The sequence below is a fragment of the Streptopelia decaocto genome (assembly GCF_964273445.1).
Source record: "Streptopelia decaocto genome assembly, chromosome: 7".
In the NCBI taxonomy this organism is placed as follows: domain Eukaryota; kingdom Metazoa; phylum Chordata; class Aves; order Columbiformes; family Columbidae; genus Streptopelia; species Streptopelia decaocto.
The window spans coordinates 64785054-64797681 of NC_138661.1; the positions used below are offsets into that span (position 1 = coordinate 64785054).

Consider the following 12628-nt stretch of genomic DNA (forward strand, 5'->3'; position numbering starts at 1 on the left):
AACTATAGTACTAGAGCAGTTATAGCACCACCTCTGCAGTGGACTGTAGCTGTTCTATTGACAAATAAGGGACAGGTCCAAGTCTAAGAAGTTGAAATAGCATGAATAAAAAAAGCCCCAAGTTTTAGTTAAGTGAACGAAGGAAAAATGGAATAGCAGCAAAATAATTTATTCTAATATTTTTGAGAGACAAAAAAGAAAAACCACAAACAAACAAAAAAATCCAAAAAAACCTAAAGGCCCCCCAAATAAAAAATGTACAGCAGCAGCATCTGTTGAAAACTATTCTCTGCAAAGACAGTAGCAGCGACCACACTCGAATTCCTCAGTAAATTAATGGAAGCTGGGGCAGGCACAGCATGTGCTACTCATTGCTCTTGCACACAGGCTACTACTGTGTTGAGTAAGTCTGATGAATCTGAACCGTGAGTGAAGAAGAACGTAACAAAGCTAAGCCAGAGCTGGATGAGTTGCAGAACCAACAAGTTACTTGATGGACACAAGCTGGGTTATTTAACAATCTGATGATTAAAAAAAAAAAAAAAATGTATGCAAGACTCTGTTCCTTTCTTACACACAAAAGATACTTCTGGATGCAAACCAGCTCAGGTATCCAGTCAGATGAAAGCTGCTTTTACTGTGCCAAGTTTGGTATTCCCCCCATTCGGAGAGCTGATGGACAGGAATATCCTCTCCAGTAGCATGCGTTCGGATGTTTATTCATTCCCACAAACTAGGATGTCAGTATGATATGATGTAATGACTATTCATCTGTAGCTTATTTACCCTAGAATTGCTTATTTTTCTAGCAAGCTTGTGTTTTGCAGATTTCTGCAGCACAGAACACATAAATAAACTTGCTCAGGGTCACGCACAGCACCGCTTCGACATCTCCTGGCTTCCAAATATATATTTCCCCCAAGTGTTTTACATTACTTATTCAAATTCCTCAGAGGAAACAAGCAGAAGTATTGCTCATACTGGTAAAAATCAGGGATGTCCACTCCATAAATAAGTTCTCAGAGCCCTTCATGCCACTATTACCTGTCATCAGCCCACATCTTTATGCAGTAGCAAAGCATAATGCATTTCAATCCACGTTTCCACCGATTTCTATTGCTACTGATTATAACCTTCATCTGTACCTCACCCCACCCGAACGACAAAACAAGACACTATTTATAAAAAAAGACACTGTCTTCAACGATTTCCACAAGATGTGAAGACGGTTTGTATATGTATAAAGCCAAATTAATATTATGATTCAGCATTTAAAGAATGACGTAAGACAATTCAGTAGGACAGAGGATGTTATTTTTGGGAAGGTCTCACATGCATGTAGTTATTTTTTTAAACACAGAGGCCATGCGAAACAAATGTTACACACATGAAATCTTTCTGTCACTCATTAAAAACTGGGGTGGTAATTGGTACGTTAAATGTATTCTCTGTTAGCGTTTGTTCTCAGAGTTGTACTCACATTGGCAGTCAACTGAGTTGTCAGAGCTGACACTTTTTCTTGGGATGCATCCAACTCTCTTCGTAGCTTGCGAATCTATATATTTTAAGAGAGCACTTTACTGCACCATGATACGGAGAAATAAAATAGCAAGACGCAAAATGCGGTGTCTTGACAGAACACTGATGCCCGTCAAACACGATGTGCTCTTACCTCTGACTGGCACTTCTCTTCAGGCTATAAAATAAAAACAGAGGAAAACACATGAAGGGCTTGTTTCTAACCCAAGTTATTAGCTGATGTATATGGTAGGGAGTTACTCTACCATCCTTATGTAAACCCTCCACTACCAGCCACCATGAAAATTACACCCAAGAACACATAAAACTGAGCTTAGAGAGCAGCTGCTGAGTATTTTCCTTGTGGCTCCTGGGGTTATGGACAGCAGCCCAGAGGAAAAGGTCTGTTTTCCATTCTTCCAATAGGTTTTATCCATTTTGGCTTCATCAGGACCTTGCTTGAGGCAAGGTCAACAATGAAAGGTGGCATTTTCCATTTATTATCAAGGTCTTAAGGCCATGTTACACACGTAGCTTCTTAAAGGCGAAACACATATGTGAAATAACACTAAATAACACTATGCTGGTTTGACAGACTCCTCAGACAATTACATATGATCTGCCAAGAGCAAGTTCTTCCATACACTGTTGTATCACATATGCTTGTTTCAACCATGGACGTGTGATAAGCGTGAAGATGCAGTGCACTTGCACAACAATTTGAAATTAAAGATCCTGTCCAACGTTTCAGAAGTAATTACTATCCATTGCTTGTTTTTTTAAAGGGCTGTGCTTTAAGAACCCCACAAAATCGTGATCATAGCATCCCAGGAATACACGGCCCACCTTTAATCTGGGGAACTGGGATATTGACAACACCCCCCCAGGACAGCACAGGTGTGGTCTTAACTTGAAAGATCTTCCATAGCATATATTCAAATGGAAAACCCTTCCTGAGACTATTAGAAGAAAATAAGCAAATGCAAACTGCATTTAAAAAAAACCCTGTATTTTGAAACTCCAGTAGAAGTCTTATTTTAGGATCAGATAACCTAAATGAACACATACTTTTGGAGAAAATATTACTGGCATAGTGAACAAATGGCTTCTTTAGGATTATTAAAATCACAGAATGCGAGGTTGAAAATCTGTGCATTAAAAAACCTACTCAAACTTCTTCAGTAGCAACTCATTAACACGAGGCTGGAATGACTTCATTCAGCAAATTCTGAAGTGCTTTAGGTAATGAAGTTCAAATCTCCTCAGATCTTCCGAGGTCCTTTGTAGCAAAACTTATTTAGTGTAGTTGTAAAATACTGACTCCAAAAATAAACTGCTGCTTTTAGGCCATTAATGTCTGCGCTTAATGAGGATACTGCTAAATATCCACAGACATCTTTATAAATTGTTTATAAACATTTATAAACGTTTCTTTCATAGCTGGCACTCCGAACATAATCAAATGAAAAGCACTTTTTTTTTCCTTATCGTTGAGTGGCAAAAATGATTAGTACAGTAAGACCAGTCAATTCAATAATTTTGATCAGTAATCCCAAATTGTTCATGTCATTATACTCACCGTCGAATAAATAGATGACGTACTGGATACCAAAGACAGGGAAGAACCATGCACTAAAGGAAAGAAAATAAACACAATTAATATAAATACAGCAACCACACAGTGGAATCATCACAAATCATCCACTACCAATGACCAGCCTACTGAAGAAATACTTTCACAAATTCCATTATCCATCATAAACTTCATTACATTATTATATCAATACTGTACAGGTTGAAGAATACATGGCCAGGTGATACAATCCATAAACTTTGAGTTGGTAAAGCTCTTTTAACAATTTAACCATACTGGGTTTTGGGGACATGCAGCTGTATCTTCCTTCTTCTGGCTGCAAGGAGCTGTATCATGGGCACTGAGGAGCTGAACATTCCCTATTTCTGCAGGGGTTTTTGTCTTTCTTTAAAGCAATTATTATATTTCTTTAACAAGGCAAGGTTTGTTCTCTCACAGGAAAATAACCAGACCTACAAAACCTTTTATGGAAAGAAGAATTCAAGTCAAACAGTTTTTGCATTTAAATATTAATTCAGTAGGAGAAATACATATACATTGATTCTCAAGTTTGTTACCATCACCCTGGTGTTAGGATTTACATATACATAATTTTATTTTTGCTTATGCTATTAAAAAAACACAACAACCTATCTGAAGCTACTCTTTCTGCTACTGAAACATGCAAATTTACGTTCCCTTTATTTCTATTTTTAGAAACAAAATGCACTTAACTGAAACTTTCATTCAGGTAACTTCATATAAATCATATTAAATTGTATCAAATCACTTCTTTGATCTAAATCCTGCAGCCAAAAGAAAAAGTTTAGAAAAGCTGCCATTTTGCTCTAGTTACCTACTGAAATTCTCCTACATTCATAATAAATGGTCTCTGCTTTCCCATTGACATTATATCCTAAGGCAAGGCTGGAAAGAGAAGTAAACAAAGTCTAAGTTGGCTTCTGGTGGAATTTAAGAGAATTTAAAAAACCCACAAGAAAGTCTAAAAAACCCCTCACACCCATTTGCTTTTTCTAGTTAATCATATTTTCAATTAAAATGATCTTTATAGGTAGATGTTAAGGACTGTACTGCATTAAGAACATAAAAATAACGAGTGTGAGTCAGAGGCAGGGTCTGTGTAATCGTACACAGCATCTCTGGCTGCAGCCTCAGCCCGTGTTTAGGGAGAAGGATGCAAGGAGGAGACGGACACCCCGTGATTTCTGCCCAGGTACAACCTTTGCATCTTCTGGGAATCAGCAGAGATGGCAATTCCTGAGATGGAAACTGCACTCAGACCATTATTTTTCATAGTCGCTGTGCCCTACCGACCGTCGTTAACTTAGTTAACGACTTCTGAACCCACCGACACATTTTGTCTGTAACAAAAAACACTCTTCTTGTGTTTAGAAATATAACTATTTGCAGTTTAGACCTGCTGCTGAATCAGTCAGTGAGTTCCTTGACTGTCTCCACACCCCTGTGATATGGGAAGTAATGGATAAACATCTTTGCAATGCACTAAATTATATATTATCCCCTCCCTTCAGTCACTATTTTTCTAAGCTGAAGATTCCTAAACTATTTTAACTTTCTTCATACCACAGACGTTAGGCACCTAAGAGCTCCTTGTTGCTTTTCTTCTTACCTGCATTTTACCCTTAGGTTCACCTTTTTTTAAGACGGAAAGCCAGAGAACACGATAATATTTTCTGGTTTGTCTCTCTATATTCTTTTGTTCAATTTTTTTCTAATAGAAATGTACTGAAGAAAGCAACCGTACCAACCAGCCAGAGAAGAACCAGATCTTGCAATGGACTGGGACACAGGCATTTCTGAATCAGCATTAACTTGGATTTTTTAAGATCACATTGGGACTTCAAAAGGAGGAAAGAAGACTCAAAATGCAATAAGTGAAAGCACACGTAACTCTGGGCATCATACTCCTGCCTTATAATACGTCACAATTGCATCATTTGAGTGTGCGTTTCATTTGAGATGTCTAGTTTCAATGACAACTAAGGAGTTAATATTTTTGCCTAATTTCTTTTTAAAGTATCTGCAGATGGCTACTTTTAGGCTATTTAATTAGGAGCCTGAAGGCAGTTATGTTCTTGATGTGATTGCTGTTTTTTTGAATTTAACGTGCATCTGCACGCAGGCTACAAACCCAAATTGTTTTGGAGCTATTATTTTAAAGCACTCTAAACGCATACGCAAGCATGTATCATTTTTAATGTTAGAAAATAAATGGTCTAATTGTGATCAACTGTCCTATGAGTAGAAAGAACAGGTCCTACCCTACAGTCAGTAGCACAAAAATGAATGAAAAAATTTATATCCCAATGACAATCAATTTGATTCCGTTCTCTCTAGGAGGTGGAAGTATCCGTATGGAGTCAGCGGGAAGAATGGTGGTCAAGGAAGAGGGGAAACTTCATCGACAAAAGACCACTTATATTTTATATATTGTTTTTCCCTGAAGTTCTGGGTAGTTCGGGGGCTGATCCTGCTCCATCTCTCTAGTCCTGAAACCCTTCGTTATCAGAGTTTAGGCACTGCAAGGCCAACTACCATTTTGCCCTAAACAGAGGAGAGAACATGACTGTACTTCACACTATGCAAACAGAAGAAAAAAGGCTTTTAAGAATAAATCCTGGCCCTGCTGGTGTTAATAAGAAACAAAGGTCTTGCAGTCTGTAATAAATAATTAAGAAGTAGGTTGGTAAGCTTTATTTAAGACCTGGATTTATGCTTTATTGACACTGTATAACTGTAAAAAATTAATTTGTCTATTAACAACAAATTTAATTTCTATAATACTTTTTAACCCATTGTCTCTGGTTGAAGGTGAATGATGTATTCATACTTTTGATCTATTCTCTCATTCTGTGAAGGTGAATTACACATCCATGGATTTGAAAGCAGAGGACAACATATTCCATATTCAGAAGCGCTTGTTCAATTATAATTTGTGATTCCCTGAGAGGTCAGCAGGAGATAATGAGCAGGCTACGCCTGCCTTCTGTACGGCCAGAGAAGTGACGGAAGATCCTTAAACTGAACAGAGACTGCACCTAAACATTAAGCCCATCTAGTAAAATGTTATTATCCGTTTAGGTGCCAAAAATTTAGGAAAATCTGAAAGAGACTTCCTCAGCATTACCACTGCAGGGCCAAATTCTCCTGGACAATAATTTCTGAATTATAACAGATAGTTTAACCTCCAAAATGGATTTGCTGAAATCTTAAGCACACTTAAAGACTAAGGTTACAAATTTTTAAGAATAAAACTTGACTAAATTTTGCTACAGTAGGTCTTCCAACAAATCATCTAAATACAACACAGATGCTGTGATTTAAATTCCTTCACAGGTTATATTAAGGAACTCTTTAGGAAGAGCAGAACTGTTCATCTCAGCATGGAATTCAACCCGGTATCAGGCAGTCTCTGACAGTTCATGACCATCTAGCTTTCTGAGGGCACAGCACAAACAAAGGTTAATTCCTGCAAGGACGCTGTTTTCAAGCCTACAGCATTATTCTAATAATTTTCAACCCCTAATGAAAACCCTCAGCCATAGTCCTCTAAAACACAATTAAATGTAATGGAGTTAGGTTGGGAAATTCAATAATGAATTAGCCTTCATATACAACCAAGCTCCCAATCCTTGCCAGGAAGGAGGTTGAAGACTCAAAGACCTTCCTATGAACTCCCCATGACCCCTTCTCAGAGCTCAACCCTCGCTGGACTTGCATTTCTTTGATCAGGTATGATTACATATTTGAAAAGATAAAGACTAATTAAATTAAGGGCTCTGAGCACACTGATCCGGTTGAAGATGTCCCTGCTCATTGCAGGAGGGTTGGACCAAATGACCTTCCCAACAAAACTATTGTATGATTCTATGAACAAGAAGAGACTACATGTTTTGAAGAACTAATCAGGTCTCTCCTGTGGAATCCGTGTGATATCAGCTCAGGACATTGAGTAGAAATAACCATTAAAGACGATTTGAATACAAATTAAATACTGGAAAAATTATAATCAGGATAGAAACAACAGTCTGGCTGGTATCAATTATTTATACTAGAAACAGAAATGTGGAGGCCCAGATTCAGAAGAACAGTCCTACTCATGGAAGCACTTTAATATGCCAACTCTAAGCATGAACTCGAGTTATTCTGAGATCACAAAAATGAAGCACAGGATGCGTTTGAACAATTTCTTGAGCAGTGATGGTCTAGGTAAAACACTTACTTGCTTTCCTATGTCAGAGGGATCACTGAATGAACATCATCAGAACAATGACGATCAGGACTGAAGTTCTATTTAACACTGAGAGCTCCACACAAAGAGAACTTTGCTCTGAAATGACCCCTACGCTGAACTGAAAAGCACCAAATTTATACTTGGTTTATGTAAGAATGCCATCTTCCAAATGTTTCCAGCACCACCGCATAGTTCACTGACCTTCTTCAAAGCCATCGCGGAAGGAGCCGGACCGGCTCATCGTTCTGCTCTTCTCGTCCAGGGACATGGAGCTGTTCCTGAAGCGCGTGTCACTGTAGGGGTCATAAGGACCATCTGCGTTGGAAAGGCTGTGGGTCCGGAGCATGGTTGGATTTGACAGGCTCATCTGGGCTGCAGTGGTTGGGCTTGCTATAAAGCGAAGAATAAACACCAATTTATTTGCTCGACCGCAAATTTTCACACCTAATTTTTGTGCAACTGCCAAAAGACACACATTTTTGATGTCATCCTCTCCAGGCTTCATTTTTTTTCTAAATTCAGTGAATTCAAATAAGAGGCATGCAAATCAATTTAGTGAGTAAGAAAACTCAAGTAAATAATGTAATTTTAAACACTGGATGATATGTCTACGCTTCTGCAGACAAGCTCAGTCAACTCATTAACACCTTGTAGGCATGAACTAATTAACCCTCATTTAATTTGGAACAGTCCTTCCTCAAAAAGGACTAAAACACCTGAAGGAATTTAAACTACCACTTTGGCTATATAGAACAGGCCTTAAGAACTACCTCCTCCAAAGCTTTCGAGTTCTCAGAAAATGACATTTTTCTATGCATTTAAGTCACAAATTTTAAGAGCTTTAGTTTCCTAATAGTTTATTTCCACTGTTAGGTCCTAAGAATTATAAACCACCAATTTGCCCTCAAAAGCCAATATTCTCCCAGCCAGTGTTTAGAGTACGTCTACTCTAGTTTCACATTTTTTTAAAGGACTTTTGTTCTAAAATTGTATCTGTTATGTATTAAGAACTACTTATTTGTGGGAAAAGAAAGAGAACAACAGAACTGCTAGCAGGTTCCTCTTGCTGCGCTGTCATTACCTGTTTCTATACAAACCATCAACTGATACAGGCGACTGTAGAAGACACAATAATTCAGTTTAAAGGTGCTCAACTTTCATATCAACATCTTCTATTAAACTCAGCGACCTATCTTGACTCCAACATCTCCAAGATCTTTTCTTAAGAACACAGAATATATTTTTCTTTTGTTAATTGCCTGTGGCTGCACAGCATTTTAAGCTTATTAAAGTAAATAATCTTCAATATTCTCCATAAAGAGTTAACTTTCTGGGCCTAGGACTACACTTCTTTTTTTTTTTTGGACCATTAAGGTACTTTCATGACAGTTTGTTAGCTGTTGGCAATGTAATTACACTGTCTACATATTCAGCTGAAATTTTGTTAAGTGTCGGTTTATTTAAAGCTGTTTAATTGTTTCTCTTCAGTGCACTCAGAGAAAGGCTCTAAAATGTCACTGCTGCAACTCAAAACTGCACTAGAAATAAGTGACTGCCGCAAATTCACACTAGAAATTCCTAACTATGGGCCTAATTATTCCGTACATTATTTCTTTATTGTTCTAAAAGAGATGGAGGGGATTCTGTACGTCAAAAAGAAGCAGAAAACACCTGTTTGATATAGCACTTTCCAAATGTCACTTGACTTAAAGACAATATATACTGTCAGGATTGATTTACATACCTAAACAAATTGCAAAGGCAACTAAGTAATATTTAATCAGCACACCAGAGATAAACACTACCAGCACTTTAAATTAGGTATATTTCAACTGCAGATATGGTCAACTAAAATCTGCAACGCTTTATGGATCCTGACAAGCAACTTTTATTGTTTCCTTCATTTAAAAAGTGTTTACTTTTATCAGTGTAATTAAGTGAAGCAATGGTATTTTATCTGACTTAGTTGTATATATTATTTCAGACCGAGCTTCACGCCATTTTCCAACAAACCACCTGAAAAATACATAACTTGAGCTGATGAGGGCTGGCAAATATATCAATTAATATGCTTGGATTTTAACTAACTTGGATTCTTTACTAAGCAACATCTTAAGTCCTTTAAACACACCAATGTGTGATATTAATAACTCTGCTGCATAGCTCACTATTTATACTGAGGCCTCTGATTACTCCTAGAGAAGTATTTTCAAAGAGTTATTGCAAGTATGCCACCTTTGGGCATACGAGATAATAACGCTAATTAGTCACACTCATTTCAATGAAAGTGCTTCCTGAGGTTGAATGTGGGACTCAGACCTGCTGAAAGGAAATTAGATTGTGCCATATGCTATTCTCAAGACACGCAATGTATTGCTATGATTATTCAAACAGATAATTATTCACCAAGCTGCGAGAAGTTAAATCTAGTTCCAGAGGGTGATGTTATGCTGGATCCAGATGAAAATGGAGAATTGCCAGCAGTGTCCTGAAGTCCTCCTGCTGAATGGGAGCGTAGCCATTCTTTGGCATCTTCTTGATTACGGAGTTGGGAGGATGGAGTATACCTGCAAAAACATACCATTTTTGCAAAATGAACTTTGTCATTTATTTAAAATTAGAAAAAAACAAACAACCACAAAATGTCACAAGACTTGGGGAGGGAGAGAGGGAAAGATGGAAGAACTCTCATATGAAATGTAAAGATTAAAATTATATAAACCCATTACAATTCTGAATGAAGGAGCTGCTCCAAGCTGTTCTAAGCTCTTTCTAATTCATACTACCTCCGTTTGGGAAAAAAATCCCACAAAACCCTTTGCTACGGCTTCAGTAGTAACCAAATTACTAGAGAACAGCTATAGATAGAAGTTGTGCACTCTAGCACAAAATATGGCGTGTATTACACATGCATGATTTAAAAATAAAGCCACAATTTGGAAATCCTTTCCTTAGGTTATGCCAAAATTCTATCACTGTTTTACTATTTTGGTGCATTACTAAGCTTAGCTGGCTCTTTGTCATATTATAACCAAATTCAAGTCAACAAATCCATTATCAGATTTTTCAACAAGTTGTGACCCAATAATTCCTATTCCAGAGATGTTCACCTAAAGGCCTGTGGAGGTGTATCCCATTTAGTTCAAAACTAATAGCCTTAAACCATCATAAAGGAGACTGTGTTCAGCCTTTTCTGAAGGCAGAGAAAATAGTGGAAACATTGTCTATGCCAATATCAATGGCAAAACACCCGCTGGCTTCAGCTTAAGCAAAGTTTTAAATCAGCTTCTCTATATGACTGAAAAACCGGTAATGTTATCACAGGTGTTATGTGAAATACGTGATAGGGCACAGGTATCAACAGAAAGAGCATCATGGAAACACTTGTCTGCTGATGGATTTTATAGTCTTACACTATGCTATCTGCTTCTGAGAAATATTTATGACTTACTGGTCCTCCTTCCAAAAACTAAACGCTTGGAGCCTATTATTAGGTGATATTATCTATTTAATTCATTAGATTCCCTCCAACTCAATACCCTAATGTAAGATATCACTTACTAAGACTATTTTAAATCAATGTGAACACTACAATAGTAGTGCAAAAACTCAAACTACTTTCAAAAAATACATTCATTCCTCTGCTTATGCCTCAACACTTAAGCAACAGTCCCTGACTATCTGCATCTCTTAAACTTTGCACATGTATCAGTTTAATAAGGGGCTTTGAACAGTCATTTTAACACAATAAGGATTTTTTTCTGCAGCATTAATACCCACCTCTTCAGCATTCAAATATTTCAGTCTTAAAAGAGAGTCTTTATTCATTAGAGACACACTTGATAACCACAGAAACATTTTAAACAAAATACCATTTTAAGAAAGGCTTTTAGCACTTGGCTTCACGGGATAAAGCTGCTGTGAAGAACAGCGTGTGTAGCACAGAATAACCTGCAGCTGCAATTTCAAGGCATCAACTCAGTGATCCTGCAAGCTGCTTTAAGCAATTCCTAAGATGTTATTTTTTAAATTGCCTAAGATACCTTTTGTAAATTCTGTAACACATTAAACATTTAATTAATAGACCTCGTGTTGATTATCTTGCTAGAACTGCATGTATCAACGGAAGAATCTTTTTTGGTGCATTTTTTTATGTTATAAAAATGACAACCTTAGAGATATACAAAATGTATGAGAAGACAATAGACAAAAGTTTTTTTCGGGATTATTTTTCCTCTTTTCTAGAAGAGAAAAAGTTATCTCCACGGGCCCTATACATTTACATATTATGATGCAAATATCTTTTTAAATTAGTGTGTCCAATTTCATCCTAAAAGGCTGATATTGAAAATCCTTTCTATTTGTATATCAACACCAAGCTTCCCGGGGTGAAAAAAGATCTCAAGTCATTGCATGTACTAGCCATACAAGCTGCAAAATTATTGTTTTCATGTCAAGCCCACTGATGGTTTAGGAGATGCTTTCAGCAATTCAGCCAGCAAAAGCCACAGTTCTTGCTCAAGCGGAGAAGCCACTGGATGAAAAAAAGCACAGCGGTCAATGGCCATCTTGAGAATTAAAGAAAAGAACGAAAAGAACAATATTGTTGCCACCTCTTGCAAACTGCGACCATCACCACCAGCCACAACAGAAACACAAAGCAAACTCCAAAGCCACAACAAAAGCCGTTAAACCGTGTGGAAACACCAATACCTGAGTCCCTTCTTAGGCAAAGTGTTCCTATCAAGATGTGGGTCGCTGCAGAAAAGTTAAAAGAAAAGAACTTCAGAGAAGAACAAAAGGGAAGAATAAGATCAGGACGAAGAAGGACGTACAAACATCTGCATCACCTTTTCGGAGGAAAAGGTGTTGGGACCTTCCTACAGAAACATGCAGAAACCTCCTTACCCAGGTGTGGATTTGCACCAACATGCATCTGGTACCATGCCAATGAATCTCACATCTGTTCACAACATGGTTTTGCTATTTCTCCTACCCACAATGAACAAAAAATGAATCTTTAAATGTCAAGTAGATGCTTAAAAAGATGCTTTTCAGCAGACTGTTTGTGAAAACTGATGAGAATCTTCAAGTGTAAACCACTTTCCCATCATTTCTTTCAGCAGACACCATTTTTGGAACGCAGCTAATTACTGTTACGCAGCTGCAATGTGTAGCATTAAAAGTACTGGGTCCCGACTGTTTAAATTTTCAAATCTTAGCTTAAATTCCATTAGCAAAGTAAAATGAATGTATTAGCC

At 37.4% G+C, this 12628-nt stretch overlaps 1 protein-coding gene across 9 annotated transcripts in view; it reads right to left on the reverse strand.

The window, feature by feature from the left end:
• The window catches only part of NAV2 (neuron navigator 2), a 210849-nt gene that overhangs the window by 26835 nt on the left and 171386 nt on the right, over positions 1–12628 (reverse strand). For 6 of the 9 annotated variants that reach the window (XM_082058912.1, XM_082058911.1, XM_082058909.1 and 3 more), the window contains 6 exons: positions 12081–12125; positions 9774–9934; positions 7569–7757; positions 3098–3150; positions 1673–1696; positions 1481–1555 (listed from right to left, as the gene is read on the reverse strand). In XM_082058912.1, coding sequence (XP_081915038.1) covers positions 1481–1555; positions 1673–1696; positions 3098–3150; positions 7569–7757; positions 9774–9934; positions 12081–12125 — 547 coding nt within the window. The remainder of the gene's footprint in view (positions 1–1480; positions 1556–1672; positions 1697–3097; positions 3151–7568; positions 7758–9773; positions 9935–12080; positions 12126–12628) is intronic. The other 3 variants (XM_082058913.1, XM_082058917.1, XM_082058915.1) reach the window with 1 other exon arrangement.